Source organism: Gorilla gorilla, chromosome 19, assembly GCF_029281585.2.
Source record: "Gorilla gorilla gorilla isolate KB3781 chromosome 19, NHGRI_mGorGor1-v2.1_pri, whole genome shotgun sequence".
Taxonomy (NCBI): domain Eukaryota; kingdom Metazoa; phylum Chordata; class Mammalia; order Primates; family Hominidae; genus Gorilla; species Gorilla gorilla.
In genome coordinates this window covers 97,757,587-97,777,117 of record NC_073243.2, presented here as the reverse complement: position 1 = coordinate 97,777,117, position 19,531 = coordinate 97,757,587, and the positions used below count along the sequence as shown (strand labels likewise).

Here is a 19,531-nt window from a genome sequence, read left to right as displayed (position 1 = left end):
TCGTTTATTGAGCCTTCACCCTTGCTCACCTCGAAGCTACCCTGGGAGGTGGGAACAATTGGGGCCTTGAATTCACCTGCAGAGGGAAGGTGTGAGGATGGGGGTGGCTTAAGTAACAGATGAAGCAGGTGTCAACAGAAGCCATGGGATCAGGAACAGATTATTTGAGAAAGACTGCATCTGTTTTCTCTCTACAACCTGAGAGGAGGCTGAGGTAGAGGTGACTGGATGTGACTACATTTGACCAACTTTTGAAATGACAGCAGAGCCTTACCAGATGGTTTTGAAAGAGGTAACTTTAAAAGAAAAAAAAAAAAAAGCCCTTCCCAATCTGTGGTACCTCCTTAACCAGATGCTGTAAAATATGACATTGAAACAATCAGTTTGGCTTTGTTTATACTTGTTTACAGAAGGAAAAGGTTACTTTCTTACTGTAAACTCACTCCTGGCAATTTTGTGCCTTGTTCAAGATTTTCTCATTAAAAATTAAGCATCTTTTATGTAAGACTCTTTGCAGAGACTTCAGTATGTCAAGGCCTTTGCTTTACATGCCATGTCTGTTGATAGATCCAGTTGCTTTTCCTTCCTGATAATTCTACATCGATTCCTTGCTCACTCTCTCTCCAGCTATGGCCTCACCGAGCACCTGGCCACCATACTAGACTTCCTGCCTGCAGGCTTGCCACCTTCTTGGTGATTTTCAGGGTGGCTGCTCAACCACGTTTACTGTTAGGTGCCCACTGAGAGGCAGCCCTTGTAACTGGCCTGCCATGGGATGTCAGAGTGGCAGGAATGCCCCAGCAGGTTGAACTCACATTCTACAACAGGTCTTACCTGTATCCCTGAGGGACTTCATCTGTGTCCTTTTTAAATGGTACCTGTGCTTTCTGTTGCTGCTTCTCATAAAAAGACCAAAGATTGCAGGAGAGCCCAGGAAACAATTAAAACCATCCCTGAGACATCTCCTTTCAAACTGACCTTTCTAGATCCGAATTACTCCCTTTAAATGGGGTTACTTGTATATAAACCAGGAATACAGATTTTTATTTTTAAACCAGAGGGCATCATCCCTCTGAAGCAGCCTGGCCCCGAGCTTTCTGCAGCTCACTCCAGGAGAGCAGAGGGACAAGGTTGTGCAGCCTTCCTGCCTCCCTAGGTGCCATTCATTGGGGGAGAGGTTGAGGGGAGTAGAAGCAGGCAAACCATGGGGGAGCTGACCCCAGGGCAGACCCAGCAAGACTGGCTTGTATACTTGGGACTCCTGGACTGCAGTACCGCCATGCACACTGCTATCATCTCGCCTCACTGGGGCAGCCTGGCCCCAAAATTACAATTAGCCATTCATTTAACCAGGGAAATACCTTCTGTGTCAGCACAATTTTTAGCCACTGATGCAAGTGACTCTGATCATATCACCGTTACTCCAGCAGTAGTCAAGACAAACTCTGCTCAAGAAAAGGAAATGCTGATTTCAAAGAGGACAGGAGTGCTGCACTTGCCACGTGCACCACGGTCTTCTGGGTATGGGAAGAAAATAGAAAAATCTTTTAAGAAATACTTATTTATGGCTTATTTTTAAATGCCTATTTAGGGGTATGTGTTACTGCATACATGCTTTACTAGTACAGAATAGTACGTGTGTAATTTAGGATTGAGGGTATGTAGTGAAATTCTTTAGTGATAGGATTTTATTTATTTATTTATTTTTGAGACATCTCTCGCCCTGTCACCCAGGCTGCAGTGCAGTGGCATGATCTTGGTGCGCTGCACCCTCTGCCTCCTGGGCTCAAGTGATCCTCCTGCCTCAGCCTCCTGAGTAGCTGGGACCACTGGTCCCAGCTGATTTTTTTTTTTGTGGAGACAGGGTTTCGCCATGCTGCCCAGGCTGGTCTTGAACTCCTGAGCTCAGGTGATCTGCCCGCCTCGGCCTCTCAGAGTGCTGGGATTGATTACGGGCATGAACTCCCACGCCTGGCCAGTGATGGGATTCTTGATCAAAAGTGTTTGAAGACTATGCCCTTAAAGCGGCGATTCTCAAAGTGTGGTCCCAGGGGCCTCTTGGGCTCCCTAAGACCTTTGTAGGGAGTCTCTGAGTTAAAACTATTTTCACAGCAGGGAAATAAAGTCTTAGCTATTTCTCACTCTCATTCTCTCCAAAGTGTATTCTGAAGTCTTCCAGAGGCTACCTGACGTGTGACATCACAACAGATTAAAGACAGAAACATAAGTGAGAGTTAAGATGAGTTCTCTTAAACCACACATTAAAGGAAGTCTCAAAAGTGTGAAACAGCGCCGGCCTTCTTTCTGATTTTTTTTTTTTTGGAAAAAGTATTTTATGTTAATATGTAATGAATTTATTATTTTGAAGAAATTATTTTAAAAATTTCTCTCAGATTTAATTTCTAATATGGTAAATACCCATATATCTGAGATTTCTAGATATTAGGTGGACAGAATAGTAAAGTAAGTAATAAATAGAACCCACGTAATGCAAAAGCTCCTTGGGGTCCTCAGTAGTCCTCCCCGCCCCCCCCCCCCAACTCCGAGACGGAGTCTTGCTTTGTCACCCAGGCTGGAGTGTGATGGCATGATATCGGCTCACTGCAACCTCCGCCTCCCAGGTTCAAGCAATTCCCCTGCCTCAACCTTCCAAGTAGCTGGGATTACAGGCGCCCGGCTAATTTTTGTATTTTTAGTAGAGACGGGGTTTCACCATGTTGGCCAGGTTGGTCTCAAACTCCAGGATCCTCAGTAGTTTTTAAGAGGTATAAAGGAGTCTTGGGCTTCAAACCCTCAGAAACTGCTTGCTGCATGGAGGACCATGATCGCCTTGTCTGGTTAGTGCATTCCAGCAATGTGCCATGTGAGGCGCCTGGAAAGGAAGGATACAGGAAGTGGGGAGTCCTGTGGATGGCCAGGCCATCTTTCTACCGTTGGTCTTGGCTCTGTTCTCCTGCGAGAAAGGCAGGAAGGTTTTGGTCTCCACCCGCCTCCTCCTGTTTCTTCTCAAACCACACCAGTAGCATAAGTGGGTTATTGTATATGAAACAGGCTTTGGTGGGCTCCTCTTGGACCCTCATACCAACCTGTAGCATTATTTCTATGGGAAAATATATTTTTTAAATTGAGAAACAGCAGTCTTCTTAACAAAGTTTTGGAACCGAGACCACTTGGAGGTTGGAGACTGAGTTTATGGGCAGGTCTCCCCAGCAGTTCCTTTTTGGCACTTACTTGTAGGGAATCTTAAATGGGAGGAACTATTAGAGGAATTCAGTTGAGACATAAATAGAAAGGGGAACAATGGGGTATCCTGTTCTTTTAGTCTCACACTTTTAAAGCAAAATATGAAAATCTAGTTTATTGTTTTATTGGTTCAGAGAGTTTAGAATCCAAAATTGATTTCAGATTAATCTCTTGTCCACTAATATGCCTGTTTCTGTATTCTTCAACTCATTTGGTAAAAGGTGGCAGCAAATGGTTGCATCCTTAAATACATAGACTGGTCTGACGGACAATACAAGCTTTAAAGAGGATGTGGAATACAACCCTTTGGGAAAACAGTTTGATATTAATTCATAAACTTGGGAAAGTGCGTAAACGGTAAGCCGGCCATTTAACCCTGACATATCTCTAGGTGTAGAGATCCACTGGCCGTGGGTTCTCGGGTAGTGGATGGGGCTGTTCATGGCAGCATTATTTATAATAGCAAAAATGAGAGACAAAACAAATGTTCACTTACAAGATTGCCAAAATAAGTTCAAGTTGTAGTCATCAAATGGAACACTATGCAACAGTGAAATTGTATTAAATAAAACTCAGCACGCACATCAATGTGGATGAGTCATGCAAGCTGGAGGCAAGTCATGGGAGAACGCAAGTACAGTTCCAGCGTCCCTCGTCTGAAATGCTGGGCACCAGAAGTGTTTTGGATTTCAGATATTTTTGGATTTTGGAATATTTGCATATACAAAATGAGACATCTCGAGGATGAGACTCAAGACCAAACACAGAATTCATTTGTGTTTTGTATATACCTTATACACATAACCTGAAGGTAATTTTATACAATATTTTAAATAATTTTGTACATAAAGTTTTGATGTGCTTTGATTGAGACCTGTCACATTAGGTCAGGTGTGGAATTTTCCACTTGTGGTAGAGTCATGTTGGTGTTCAAAGACTTCAGGAATTTGGAGCATTTCTGATTTTCTGATTAGAGGTGTTCAGCCTGTAGCATGATTGCATTTATATAAAGCTCAAAAATAAGCAACACAGCAATATATTGTATACTAATAGATTAGGTTTGTAAATGGCAAAACTGTAAATAAAAATAAGGACTGAATGACATACTAGTCTGTTCTTTTGTTGCTGTAAAGAAATATTGGAGACTGTAATTTATAAGGAAAAGAGGTTTATTTTGGCTCATTGTTCTGCAGGCTGTGTAGGAAGCACTGTGCCAGGATCTGCTTTTGGTGAGGGCCTCAGGAAGCTTCCACTTGTGGCTGAAGGTGAAGGGGGAACTAGTGTCTCACATGGTGAAAGAGAAGAGAGAGAAGTGGGAGGTGCTCCTCTCTTTGAAACAACCAGGTTTCACATGAACCAAGTGAGAACTCACAAACACAGCACCAAGACATTCATGAGGGATCCACCCCCATGACTCAAACACCTCCCACCACGCCCCACCTCCAGCATGGGAGGTCACATTTCAACACGAGATTTGGAGGGAACAAAACATCCAAACTATATCAAATCGTTATGCAGAAAGTCTGCATAGTGGTTATGTCTAGAGCCAGGGAGGTGTGTGCAATCAGGGAGGGGCGTGGGGAAGGCTTCTAGGGGAGTGTCAGTGTTCTGGTTCTTAAACTGGATAGTGGTTTCAAACATATGTAATAAATATACACACCTTCTTACAGGTCACACCAATTCTCTTCCAAGTCTGGGGACTATTTTGCTGAGACTTTCATTTTAGTAGCTGAAAGAATTAGAAGGATTGATTAAAAAGCCTTTTTGTTTTACCATAAAGTGAATAATTGAATATTTAAAACCACCAGGCCCCTTAGAAGTTATTTACTATAATGGCAACCGCCCATCCTCCTCCTGTTTGGAGGTTTTGAAGGTGTTAAAGTGTTTTGGTCGCAGAGTTGACTGATGATATCGTACTGTGAGCTTTCACAAAACCATCTGGCCTGGCTTTTGCAAGAATAAAGAAGGAAAACTTAGTGTGGCTTTTCATTACTTTAAACAAATGAGTTCAGCCTTTAGCATAGTGGGCCAAGGGTGTGGCACCAAGGGCAGTGTGTGTACAAAGGCTGGCATCTTTGTCTGTGTGTCCAGTCACTGTTCCCTGTGGTGTTTGCCTCTGTGTCAAAGTAGAGTGGGAAGATCCTGTTTATTTGTGATCATCTGTTACAATGAGAGTTGTTTGCCTATTGAAAAGGGAGCCCAAAGGTGGAAGCCGAAGATGGGAGGAGAATGAGGTCTGTCTGTGCCTCTGGCGACCTCCTGCTGTCCAGTCGCGGCTTTCTGCCCTCTTGCCCTCTGGACACCAGACAGGCTCCCGCAGGTACCTCCACCAGATCCAGGGGCCACTAGCAAGGGTGAGGCCCCAGCTGCAAAGCGTTGTGATAGCATTCACTCTCATCTGTCCCACCTCCATCCTTCAAGGGAGACACGGAATTCTTAGCACAAGTAACAAGATGCAGAAAGATAGACAGGTTATCGAAGCTTTTGTTGTCACCATTTGGGAGAGAGGTAGTTAGTAGTCTCTTCCAGGAAAAAAAAAAAAAAAAATTTGCTCATGTGGTTTTTTTGGCTCATGTGTTTCCATTTCTGGTTGTATTCTGCCTGGCCCTTTTCACAGCCAGGAGCAAGGCTGAGCAGGACCCTGAGAGTGCTCAGGTGCTTGTGGGGTGGGGAAGGGGGACAGACGGGGCGTGGGAAAGATCTTCCCGAGTGGCCTGACTTTCCCATTGCCTTATAGTTCCTTAAATTATTTATAGTCCACCTGGGAGAAGTTATGGAGAAATTATTTATAGTCAGGTTAATTTACTATGATTGTGTGGATTTTTAAAAATATGTCTATTTGTTAGTGGCTTTTAACAATAATTACATGTCTCAGTCTGTTCTTTTAGTTTTAAGTAAAGATGTCTGTCTTAATAGAATACAATAATTTTAGGTAAATGGGCAAAAATTCCCAAAATTCAGTTATTTAAAGCACTTACCAAACTTGTACAGCTAAGTTTCAGATATTAATACTTTAATACTGTTACAACTGCTACTGATAGCATTTGTTAGTGAGTTCTGTGAGCTGTGATTCTCAGGCTGTCCATTTCACAGACGAGGAAGCGAAGCTTTGGAGAGACTAGGTATCTGCCCACAGTCACCCCCCCTGGGAGGTGGCAAGCCCAGGCTCCTAACTAGACACCTAAGTAACTGTTGACACAAAATTTTGTTTTGAGTTGTGGCACCATTGTGGTTTGCAGCCGATGTACTTAACACTTGTAATGCTAGTGAAGTGCAGCTTTGCCTGTCCCCACAGCGAGCGTGCTCCTGAATCCTCTCCACACCTCATCCCCATGTGTGTAGCTCCCTTTTAAGGTGGCTGCTTGTAACCCTGTGTCATTTCCTCTGCTGGATCCCAGCTCCTGGGGCAGCAGGCACCCTGAGGTCTCCCTGCAGGGTACTGGAATGATGCTGTAGGTGCAGAGAGTTGGCCGGTGAGGGAGTGCCACACACCTTATTTAAATGTCCTTACTGCACTGCCGTTTTTATTACTATACTGAGTTTAATTTGGAAAACGATGTTCCCTGTGCTTTCTAGTAGATAAGATACTGAGATGTCCTGTCAGGAGTGTAGCAATTAGGAGACTGGAAAAAGGAAAACAGATTCCCCAGCCTACAAGATGTTCAGCTTTGCAGAGTCTTTTAGGATCTTACCCCACTCAGATTGGGCACTGCAGGGCAGGTGTCTAAAGATATAAAACTGTGGAAGAGCTTCGTCTGCCTCTCACCTTCTACCTCCCCAGTATTTATTGAGGGCCCCCTGGTAGCAAGCAGGAGGAGGCCCTGTGGCCCCAGCACCAGCCCATTTGCCTCTAGCCATCCCAGCCTCCTGCTCCACAGCAGTGGCCCAGGGGGATAATGAGTGAGATGGTCACACAGTTGGAGCTGCTTCTGTGGGAACTTTTTGTGATCGCTGGATTAGCTGTGCCGTGTCATTTCAAGACAGTGGAAGCAGATGAGGGCTGCAGTCCTGCTGGGTGGTGGGCTGCAGGGCACTGATTCGCAGTCCTCTGAGCCTGTGCTGGCTTCGAGTTCCTAAGTACCAACCTCCCCTGAGGTAATCCAAGGGAGGAGACGCCACCAGGCCACAAGTGAGCTGGTCGTTTCCTCAAGCTCACTTGGGTCTCCAAGCAGTGATTTCCTCCTGAGGCTTCCCTCTGCCGGGTCCTGGAGGGTCCTCACGCCTCCAGCGGTCACTTTCGGTCTTAGTGTGTTTGCATCGTTCTGTTGACCGGTGAATGTGTTTGAATATGTATACAGATGCCAAGAGAGAGGTGAGTCCATCACAGCAAATCTGTTACTGTGTCAAAATTTGTTTTCCCATCAGTATATTTAGATTATTTGGCTTAATAAACACATTTTTAACCAGAATTAAAAAAAACCAAAAACCCACCACTCAGCTTTTGTCTTTGTCTGTATGCAGAAGGTAATTTGAGGGGAAAGGGGTAGGAGGAGAAGAATTGAAATGAATTTCTCTTTTCTCTTTGTTTTCTGCATTAGCAGATGCATTACTTTTCTCAACCCTCTTTGTAATTTCTTAAATTTCTCATTAGCAATTCAGTAGGAGGGTAAATGATAGGGGCCTATCTACCAGAATTCTTTTTCTGCTTGGGAAAAGAGGGTGTAGGGCAGGACAGCAGCACCTGAGTCAATATGAGCAAAAGCCAGTGGTTGCCAGCATCAGTATAATCCTGAGACAGTTGGACGGGTATGGCCTCTGGGTTAACATACTTGTTGAGCAGTCAAATCTTTTTACAACAAATAGAAGGATCTGGAAGAAAACTTCCAAATTAACTGTAGATTGCATGCTGAATTCAGCCTAAAAACAAGTTACAAAGTGCCAGGTTTTGTTTTTTTTTTTGAGTTGTCGTAACAGTAACAGGATTGCTCTTACGGGGGTTCTTAGACTGCTACAAGGCTGTCTGGCCTCTGCAGGTCAATAAACATCTAAAGAGCAGGACTTGGCTGGCGTCTGATCGGATGAATCCTCAGAGCATCAGATGTATTGCAAATTACATTCAGAGAAGAAGGAACAAAGCTGTCAAAGCAAAGTAGATTAACTGAAGTAACTTAGGCAAGGCAGTTTATATGTGAGCTATAATACGGGTTTCTAATATTAGAACATCACAGTATTAATCTTTGAACATGTTACTTACGTTATTATTCACTAATGTGCTTTGTGTTTCTAATCTCTACAGCAAGCGTTTCCAACCCTTTCAGAATGGTCTGGAACACCTTTTTTATGTTAAGGACTTATTTTTAGTGTCAGCGATAGATAAAGCATTTCAATGAAAAGTAACACTTTTAAATGGATTTGTCTAATTAATAATAACAGTATCTATATCTCTTTACACATAACAGTGTATTTTGGAAGACATATTTGTCAGCTCTTACTGTTTACACAGTTAAGGCTACTGGTTAGTCTAATGTGTGTTTTATTTTGTTTTAGAGTATAACCTTCTTAAAATCAGGAACATGCCATTTAGGGGAAAAATCTCTGGGGTTTAAGAGAGTACCATGCATAAATATGTATTTTATGAATGCCAAGCGATTAAACACAATTCTAAGCTTTATCAAGGGACTGACTGGCAGAAAGTTTTGCCAAATTCTTTGATGTTATTAAAGATTTATTTTTGTACTGAGTTTCATGTTAGAATCAAATCCATGCTTACTGAAGTGGAAATAACTTTTCAAACCTTCAGTTAAAAATTCTGATGTTTGTGGCATTTACTTTATATTATATATTAATAGGAGTAAATGAATTAATGGGATTTTTGCTGTGGGCATGGACCTAAAGTATCTTAACTTTGTGGAGTACATTAGGGAAACTTTGGTATTTTATATGTGTAATTTAGTAACTCTGAATACTGTATTTTAAATTCAACATAATTACTGGACACTCAGATTAATTGATAGCTTGTTTAGACACTCAACTTTGGTGTATGTTTTCCCCAGGGCTGGAAAATGAATCAACACAGAATACTGGAGTAGAGGGGATTGGTAGGCATTTGTTGGTGAGCAATGCCCCTGGATGAGGATTGTGGCTTCAGTGACTAGTACCTGCACCTACCCCTCCTTAAATGCTTTTTTGTTTATCTGTGGAGGAAACATTCATTCAGAATCAGAACCTTTGAGTTTTAGGGTCGGCAGGAGGTAAGGCTGGGGTAGAGGCTACTCATGTGGAGATAAGCTAGAATAAGCCAAATTTTAAACCCAAATCGTGGTTCAGTGCTGGGAATTCAGTTCCTTTTTCTTCTGGAAATGTATAGACTGTCTGGAACGCTTTGGCTTGGCCTACCTGTTGTACAGTGTTTGTTGTGTACCCTTCGTACTCACAGTGAGTCCCAGGCAGGATTTCATGGGTAAAGTAGTACAGATGTTCTGAGGAGTTACTGTTTGTGCTGTGAGGCCTCACAGAGGCTTAACTTGTGTTCAGTTAATGTGGCAGCAAATGGAGTCACGTGAGCCCTCAGTAGGCTGCCTCCAGCCAGCCTTATGAGGCTGAGGGACCTGAGACAGCAGTGTGGGCTAACATTCAGAAGAACAAAGGCGGATGCTCAGCTTTGAGGTGTGTAGAGTTGACTTGGCTTGCTGCTTCCATCATGCTTGGTCTGTTTACAAAATCTCATAATGAAAACATTTCAGTGTCACGTTAAATTTTTGGGGGAAAAGCCCACTGACTGCAGAGAAGCAGAGCTGTGAGGCTCTGGGTTTCCTGCTTAGAAACCACTTCCCTGAAGGCTTGTGTTTCCTTTGGTTGTGGAGGTGCTGGAACGAAAAGCCTCCCAGTTCACTTCTTCCAAAGCACAGTCTCCTCTTTCCATCAGAGAAGATTGGTTTGTTTCTTTGGTTTGGGCAGATAACTTCTAAATTACGTTGTAAAAACTTAAGGTAAAAACCCTTTTCTCCTTTAAAATATAGATTGATAATATGTAAATGTAATTTTATGTACTAATCAGTCACCAAATATACTAACTAGACAGAGAATGAATGGAGTCACTTTAGCTTTTCAAAGGAGTTTTTATAGCCAGTTGCATGCGTTGGAGCTGTTGCTATTGCTCTGTGCCTAGATGGATACGCTGCCCAGAACCGCGAATTGTAGAGTACCACGTGTTTGCTATCTTGAGGTTTAACTAGCTGGGTGTTAAGTTCATGCTCTGCGCCATGGCAGTCTGCTCAGTGAGACTGCCATGCAGTGGGACTCAGCATAGCCCCTTTCCTTTAGGAGCCCAGCTGCTAATAGGAACACCGAGAAGTCTTTTGATATTTCCCCTGCAGTGCGATAAGGATTTGGGGTGTTGTGGGAGTGCATCTTGGCGGTGTCTAGTTGAGCAGTGGGGACTCCAGACTGGGGGCAGGTGAAGAAGAGGTGTGTGTTGGGGGCGGGGAGGGGAAGGCATGTGTATGGAGGTACAGTGGTGAGGGGGAGATGTGGCTTCCCTGCAGGTAATTGCAGTTCCTGGAGTGAGCCTGGGGAGATGGTAATGGTGAACCAATGAGGTTGTGGAGGCAGCATACATCAGATCATGAGGGACTGTAGTTGAGGGCACCAAGAAACCATTGAAGAATTTTAGGGGAGTAAAATGACGAGATATTTGTTTGAGAAACATGCTAGGGAGAGTGGCAGAATGCATTCGAGGGAATTAAGAACATCTATTAGGAGATTGCTGGAATAGCACATGAGGGCAATGCTGGCAGAGACAGGGGTGCTTCATGGGACTGTGGAGTCCCTACAACTCCTTGTTTCATGGAGGTAGGGGATGGGAGAGAGGATGGAGGGCAGGGAGAAGCCTGGTTCCTGGTTTGGCCACGAGGTCGTTGGTTTATGAGGCAGGTACTGTGCTGGGACCTACACTGTGGGGAGCAGGTTTGTGGGCATGAGCATGAGGCAGGGTTGGATGTTCAGGGGGGCATGGCTATCCTATAGGCATGTGGGTGCCTCTTCTTCATGGCACTTCTTTGTTCCAGTGATGGACAGTTTCCTACCTATCAGTCAAACCCCACTATAATAGCCCACCCCACCCCTGCTTTCTTCTCTTCCATGAATGTTTTGTGTTTTTGTTTGTCTACATCTATTGATGCTGCTTGCTCTGGCTGGAGTGCTCTCTGTTTTCCAGTTTGCCCGGTTTTGGACTACTTCTTCCACACTTCACACAGATCTTTTATTTGATAGGACATCTTCTCCTGTTCTCATCCCTCTGGCCCTGATTTTTCCATACCAAATATCTGTACCACGGAACTGACAACTCATATGTGTTGCTTTCTTTCCCAAACAGGCTAAGGTCAACAAAGGCTCTAGATTACACTTTGTATATGAGCACCCCCAACTCCATGCAGAGCTAGTCCATGTGCACTGAGAGAGGTTTTCAGATAATTAGTTTATATCACTTCTCTGTGGTTGAGAGCCCCTCTGGCCCCAGTTCCTTATGTAGTAATCAAAAAGATACTAGAGGAAAAGGAGTAGAATTATAGCTTTATTTTCTGAAGCCTTTTACAGAATATGATTTTCTTCTGCATTAAAACACATGGGATAATTGAGTTTTTTCTTTTTCTTTGTCTGAAGAAGAGTAAGAGTGTTAAAATTCGTGAGCAGATTGATACAATGATTGAATAGGGTTTCTTTTAGCACTCAACCTTCTTGATCTGATGTGTATCAAACCACTTGATATGATGATCAAATTGTAGTAGTTTTGTCCCTCTGGTTCATTTGATACACACTAAATTTCTAAATCACTTTCCTGAGACACTTCGGTAAAGCAAGTCTTTGGGGCAGGACAGCATCACAGAACCCTATATGTGCATGTATGTGTGTGTGTATGGGTAAGGGGATGTATATATGTAGATAAGGGTGGGGCAACTCCAGTTCCAGAATACAGCCTCAGAGGCATCCCTGACAGGCTTTACAGGGACATGCACAGACAGGTAGACGAATGTGTTCTTTATTCTGGCATTAGGCAAACAGGATCAGTTTTCTCTGTGCATAGATCTGTGCTTGTCCCTGGGGATCCAAACATGAACGGCACACCTGGGCACATGGTTTCTTTTTTGACTTATGAGACTGTAAGAAATAGAGTCCCTTTATAATACTACTACTTCTTGACTATCAAAATATTCCCTTCCATTGGTCTGTGATGCTTTTAAATTAACTTCCATTGCACAATTAATACATAATTAAAACATCAAACCTCAAGAGTTCTACAGATTGCTTCATTTACATTAAAAATATATATATTTGTTTAAAAAAATTTTTTTTGTTATGGTCTTTTTGATTATTTTGGTTTTCTTTTGTATTTTATATTAAAAACTAGAACTATTTTAAGTTGAAATTTCTTTAACTCCCTTGAATTAATAAAAAATAAACTACTTTCTTTCTTTGAGGTATGCTGTTATAGGCTGTTGCTTCTAAAATTATGTGAAGGGGTAAATTAGCCAGTCCAACAGTTATAACCATAAAGGTTATCGGTAAAAATTGTAATGCTGTATTATGAAACCCATCCATATTCTTGTGTGGTCTTGTCTGTGAACATGTCCATAAGTCTTAATTCATTTTATATGCATTTTATAAGTGTGGATTTTGATATATTTATGTTAAAAAATAATATAAGCATTGTATTATGTTTTGATTTTTTTTTTTTTACATATTAGAAAAAGTGAGGGTTATAACCTTATGTCTTCCCCCCACCCTTTAACATGTTCATTAGGGGATCTAGGCTTGTTAAAATGCCTCCTTCCTATGCATCACTTCTAGATGCGTGCACAGCTAAAACCCTTGATAGCACAAACATCGGGCAGCCACGCGCGGCCGCTCCCTGTGCTGAGAGTATAATCCTGCGGGCTCCGCAGAGAAGTGGCCGGCCCGGAGAGGGTGACGTCACCTTCCTCTGCGCGTGCGCTTGCAGAGCGAGGGCGGTGCCTGCCAAAGTGATGCAGATTTATCACTCTTCTCTTTGTGTGCAGGCGTGCGCGCGCGAAGTTTCCCCCAAATTAACTAATGAGTAAAATTCGGTAATTACCACTAAGACCCAGTACTTATAGGAAGCTCCAGTTTACTATTTAACCTTCTTTTTCTGGTTGTTTAAAAATACTGGCTTATTTATTAACATTTTTGTTACTGCTGCAACCTGTGTTTTGTTAAGTATGTAGGATTCTTTTTTTTTTTTTTTTCCAATCTCTTCCCACAGATTATTTTCCCATTTAGTAAACACTAACTCGGAATAGCTGACAGGCAAATGAAACCCCTGAGAGAATGGGTGAGGAGCACAGCTTGTCTTGTGGGCTTGGCTGCTTTTAAAGGAGGAGACGCAGCCAGTTTAGAACCGCATCAGTTCATTTTGTTCAACAGCTCAAATGGTCAAGGAATAACTGTGTTTTGTCTAACAGTTTTTACTGGAAAACTCATTTGACTAGTTTAATTTGAAGATTAGGTAAAATTTCAGATTACTAGTGTCTGCCAGCAGTCCTGGGAGAAATACAGGATTAAAAAAATAATAAAACCTATGTTTTACTTAAAAAATTTTAAAATTTGATTCATTTGATTCATCTTTCTGCCAATTATGTAAAAATACCATTTTTAACGTAATATGCTATATAAAAGCTTTTGCTCATGAAAATATTTCTAGGGTGCTTTTTATTATAAATAAATCGGAGAGGGGCTTGTTGTTCCTGGACTATTTCTTATTGTTGTCTTAAATTTAATGCCACAGAAGTGACCAAGTGAGCGAGCATTCTGGTCATCAGTGACTAGCTTAGAAAGGTATTTGTCTCAGTGCAGCATCTCTTTGCAGGGTTTCAGGATGAAAGATGAGTAATTGATCTGGTCAGTGGGGTATTAGATAGTTGAAGTTCCAGACTGTTGATTCAGTGGAAAGATATTTCACTGTTGAATGATAACTTGCAGAATATTCCTTGTTAGGGCAGAGAGATTAATTTTCCATCTTATGAATATAAATCATACTATGATTGAAGGCTAAACTATACCTAACATTTCACAAAACAAAAATAGAAAGTACTAAGGAATTTTGGGGTTCTTGGGTAGGGGTTCGGGGCAAGATGCTGTAGAAATATATTTATTTGTTGGTTGAGTTCATTGATTGATTGATTGATTCATTCATCCATCCATCCATCCATCTTTCTTTTCCTTTTCTTTTTTTTTTCTTTTTTTTTTGGAGACAGAGTCTCGCTCTGCCGTCCAGGTATGCAGTAGCATGATCTCGGCTCACTGCACCCTTCGCCTCCTGGGTCCAAGTGATTCTTCTTTCTCAGCCTCCCGAGTAGCTGGGACTACAGGTGTGCACCACTGCTCCTGGCTAATATTTTTTCGTATTTTAGTAGACATAGGGTTTCACCATTCTGCCCAGGCTGGCCTCAAACTCCTGAGTTCAGGCAATCTGCCTGCCTCGGCCTCCCCCTTCATCCATCTTTCTACCCAGCCAACCCACATCTGATGAATGCCCTTTGCCTGGCCCTATCTTAGGTATCTAGGATACAGCAGGGAGCAAAACAGACATGTCCTCTGGCAAATTGGCTGATCTAGAGAAAAAGAGGCAACTATTCATTTGATGAACAGTATAATGTTTATTATTAAGGAATAGAAGTGATTTGGGGGTGCAGATTTAACATTTATGCTCACACTGACATGCTGTCGAACCAAATAGTAATTTAAAAGGTGGTAACAGAATTAATTTTGGCAAGTAGTATGCTGAAACTTGTAGTTATTTTAAGTGAGTATGTTAAAATCTCTAAACATTCCAATTTGTTTTAGGGAAAGGCAGTTTTTTGTGTGTTGGCTTGAAACCAGAAAGAAAATCATCAAGCACCACCTATATATATTTATATTTAGTTAACAACTATAAAATCTGATTTTTTAACCTAAGCCTGTTTTCCTCAGTAGCATTCAACAAATATTAGTGTAAACATTCTGAACATAGTCATTGTAGACTTGGTTCAGAAACATATTTGTTGCCTGCCTTTAAGGACTCCCCTGGGAAACATCTTCTGCATCTAGAGATAAGCCTCGACTGACTCCATTCTTGCTGTTTCGCTGTTTCACTGTTTCCTGAAGCTAGCTTTTCAGAAGAGTCCATAATGGTTGCTGTATTTCAGATAGTAGCAAAATATGCCTCAAACTGTGACGGAATCCAGTCTGTCTTTTCTGCACAGTTTAATATGGGCTCTATATAACTTAAAAATTATATAATTCAAAAAATGGGTACAACTAAATGTCCCCCAATTTGGGCCATTTACCCTCTGGTTATCTCCTCTCAAGTTGCTCTTCTTTGTCTAGGCTTTCTGTTAATCCTAATTTTACCAAATTTCTCTTTGTGGCACCCCCTTCCACCTATTTAAGTAGCATTGACAAACCCCCCTGCTGGCACTGAGAAGTAGAAATGTTGCTGACGCCTGGTCTTTGGTACAAAGATAAGGTCTGGGATCCTATCAGGGCCTCTCTGCGGTGGTATTTGCTGTTCCTGAACCTCTCTGTGATGGTAAGAAGTATGTGCTTCCAGGGGGCGGCCACCGAGGGCAGCCTATATTTGCTGCTGTTCAGTAAGTTTGAGAACCACAGTTAGATCCTTTAATGCATGAATGAAGAAAGTATTAGGAGTTGAGTCTTATCTGCTGTGTAATCTAGAATCTGTGGAATAGCAGAGAAGCCACTTATTTTTAATTTTTTAGAACGTTTTTATAGTTCCACACTGTTTTCCTAAATAGCTCTTCAGGGCATGGAACACAGCCTGCCTTTTTGATCTGAGGAACTTTCATGGTTGGGTTCTTCCTGCTTTTTATTGAAAGTTACATATGATATATTTAATCTGGTTTTAGTATTTATACATGCTTCCTGAGTCCTTTGCTTATTGGTTTTTTTTTTTAAATGGAAATGAGATCTAAAATAATACCTAAGTGACCAGTCACCACAATAACCACAAACTCAAGTTTGTTTGTGTGGTTAGTTTTATATTTTTGCCCTTTTTATATTTTCTGTTTTTGAAGTATTAATTGATGGTTTAAATAAAATTAACTCTTTTTCAGTGACGATCTACAAAAATATAGTTAAACTGGTTAGAATTTATATTCTGGTCTATGCGTGGGCATGTACCTACATCGCAATAAAAGTGAAGCACCTTTTCACATAAGTTTCTCATTAATTCATGTACTTTTCTTCCTCTAGAAAGACTGAGTCTTCCTTAATTTGGGGGGAAACTGAGGGACCAATAGGTTAACATAACTACAGCTCTGAGAAATGAAAAGTCACATGGGAGGGAGTCTGTGACTCATAGTGGGACATAGGAAATTGAGACATTTACTGAGTTCTGTTTTCTGCACCCTACTTTCAAATCAATATGCTATTCCTCCTGTGAGATGGCCTGGAATATGACAGCCCTCACTTCCATCTTCCACTCCATTGTGGGTATCAGTAAATAGGTGTGATTCAGAAAGTTAGCAGTAATTGTCAAAAATGCTTTGGAATGATGACTCAGGTCACACAGCCCTCTATTGGGATATCAGCATTGGGATCAGGACATTCTTCTTGGTGATGGCTGTGTGACTCACAAGTGGGGCTCTGTCTCTCTAGTGTCGGAGCCAGGGCTGCAGTTGGTGGTGACATTTCTCTGTCTGAGGGCTTTGCTGTGTCCTGGCCATGACGTGTGGGTGTGGATGTGGGAATGGTAGGAAGCATGCGTTTTCTCATCTGAGCAACAGAAGGGGAATCCTCCCTTCAAATACCTGTAGATAGGGATCTACAGCTGTTGCTTACTCCTTCCTAGTGTTTGTCTATCATGTGATCTGTCCCCTCCTCATTTGCCTGGGTCCCATAGCACTTCGTGCTGCCTATGAACGTTTCATAGTCTGCCTTGTTTTATAGGTGTTTGTCAGCTTGTCTCTTTGAGGGTCGCTGGGGAGCCTTAGTCCTCTTTGCCTTGCAGTTGCCCCAGTGCCATCTGTGTCCACGGCAGCCATGGCAGATGAAGTCAGTCTTTGCAGACACATTCAGTGAGTTACGGTGACTGGCAGTGAATTACTGACTAGATTGCATCCATTCAAGAGTTTTGAAGGAACCTGAGGATGAAATTGCAGAACTCTTGGCTCAGATGTTTTGCCTTTTATAAATAGCCACTGTTTTCAAAGCTTGGTGGGTTGCCAGCACAAAGCATGGTGCATTGGAAAGGAAAATGGCCTGGTGCTGTGGAGGCCCCAGCTCGGTCAAATCTACCCATTACTGGCTGAATAGTTCCACGCAGCCTGCCTAGGACCTCATGGTCCTCAGCCGGATGTGTTTGCTGTGAAGTCTGTGGTAATTGTCAGTGTCATAGTTAAATCTCATTAAACTGGGTTCATTATACACGTGGACGTATTCTATGGACAGGAGCGATTTACATTAAGAAATCAGATCACACTGCTGATTTATTCATTCTTTGTTTCTATGAATGATAATGTTGTAGAGACTGAATTCTGCTATATTCCTCCCGAAGATGTTGATTTTGTTGCTGCTTGTTTGCCTGCTTTAGCAGGCGTGTAATTTGGTCTGACCCACACTACACATTCTCTGTGTTTGCAGTGGGCAGCAACTCAAATTTTGATTTAGATCTTTAATCCTTAGCAGGGCTGCTTGGAATTCACCTGGTTTTTGTTTTAAAAGCTCCACATTGCTTAGATGGGGCCCTGCCCTCAGGCTAACAGCCCTAATGATGGGTTGTGTACCCAGGGTCATTTCCTTTTCCAGGTGTCTCTCCCAGCTTTTGTCATTCTCTGGTGCCTGGAGAGAGTCGTTTTTTATAAATGTTCCCTGTAGCAGGGCTTGCCTGGGAGGTGCTGCTCAGGACACCAAAAGTGAAATGTTCACTCCTTGACTTCAGTACTTTCCTTGCCTTCTAATTCCAAGTCTACATCTTGCTGTGGTTGTATTACCATGCTAGCATTTGTGATGCTTTTCTTGTACTATTTTGGCAAAAACAAACACAAATGGGGGTGGGGAAGTGGTGTTTTGTTTTTTCCTAGAGATTGTTCTGCTAACAATGTTAGTTACTAGTTTTGGTAGGCATCCCTGAACCTAGATTACCTCTGTTAGAGATCGCCGAGAGAAATATCCAGTTATGATGAGTATGGACATTTTGGACCCCAAATTCCCACGTAGGCATTCACCCTGGTGAGCTGGGCTAGATGTTTTTGGGCTGCAAGAATTCCTTTTGCTTAGATGGACTTTGGCCTAAATTGCCTATTGCATGCTCCTTTTCTACAATATTCCCACTGGGCCTTCTAAGATATTGGGAGTAGGGGCAGAGTTGGTTTTTAGTGAGAAGAGGGACCTTGGCCACCTCTGAAGCTGGAGTGGCACTGGGCCATATGACCACATTAGCCATTGACATTCCTCCAGGGGGCATGACCCAGAAAGCCTGGAAGGAGAAAGCCAGGCCCCAGCTATTTATAATCCCCTCTCCACCTTGCCACTGTGTATTTTTAACCAGACCCTGAAGTCTGATGGAATGAGGCATTGAGCTCCCCCTAGAGGTTTTAGGATGTCACAAGCAGCAATTTTTATAAAGCAGTGTTGCTGTTTTCTTTGCACCAGCAAAGATTTATGTACATTAATCTACATAAAAATTAAGATTTGGTAAATAATCTGGACTGATTTCATATCCTGTCTCCTTTTGGGACCAAGTTGTTATTGCTAGAAATGACTGAGAGCGAGCCTTTTGGGGACATGAGCCTCTGGGTCTGTGTGCAAATCATTATTCAACATTAAAATAGAAGACAGTTTTGTGATCACAGACATGGAATTTAAATGTTGTGCTATGATCATGTTTCTTAAGTTGATTTAATGGATTTGGATAAAGCTGCTGTGTTGGCATTGGATAGAATGGTTAAGGAATTAACTGTCACTCTAGCAACCCAGTAATTTTATTTTCTCCTTCTGTATTTCAGGGTTTCGAAAAAACGATGAAATGAAAGCTATGGATGTTTTACCAATTTTGAAGGAAAAAGTTGCATACCTTTCAGGTAAAGTTTAACTTTCAACTCTGCTCTATCCAACTGCTCTGACACAATTTCAGAGTCTGACATAATAAATGAACTCACCTGCTACAACATATAAAAACATTGGCATTTCTATGAATTTTGAACTGCTTTATTCTTGTAGCACTGTTTCTGAGAAATTAGTGCCCAAAGCATTTTCTTCCAGCTAGGAGGCACATGATAAGTTAGTTAGTGTTGGTGATGAAAATATATTTGTTTCTGCCATTCAACAAAAATTC

The 19,531-nt window shown here is 42.1% G+C and overlaps 1 protein-coding gene across 5 annotated transcripts in view; it reads left to right on the top strand.

The window, feature by feature from the left end:
- The window catches only part of TRIO (trio Rho guanine nucleotide exchange factor), a 365,950-nt gene that overhangs the window by 107,214 nt on the left and 239,205 nt on the right, over nt 1-19,531 (top strand). For all 5 annotated transcript variants that reach the window (XM_031003167.3, XM_031003166.3, XM_031003168.3 and 2 more), the window contains exon 2: nt 19,203-19,277. In XM_031003167.3, the coding sequence (XP_030859027.2) occupies nt 19,203-19,277 (75 nt within the window). The remainder of the gene's footprint in view (nt 1-19,202; nt 19,278-19,531) is intronic.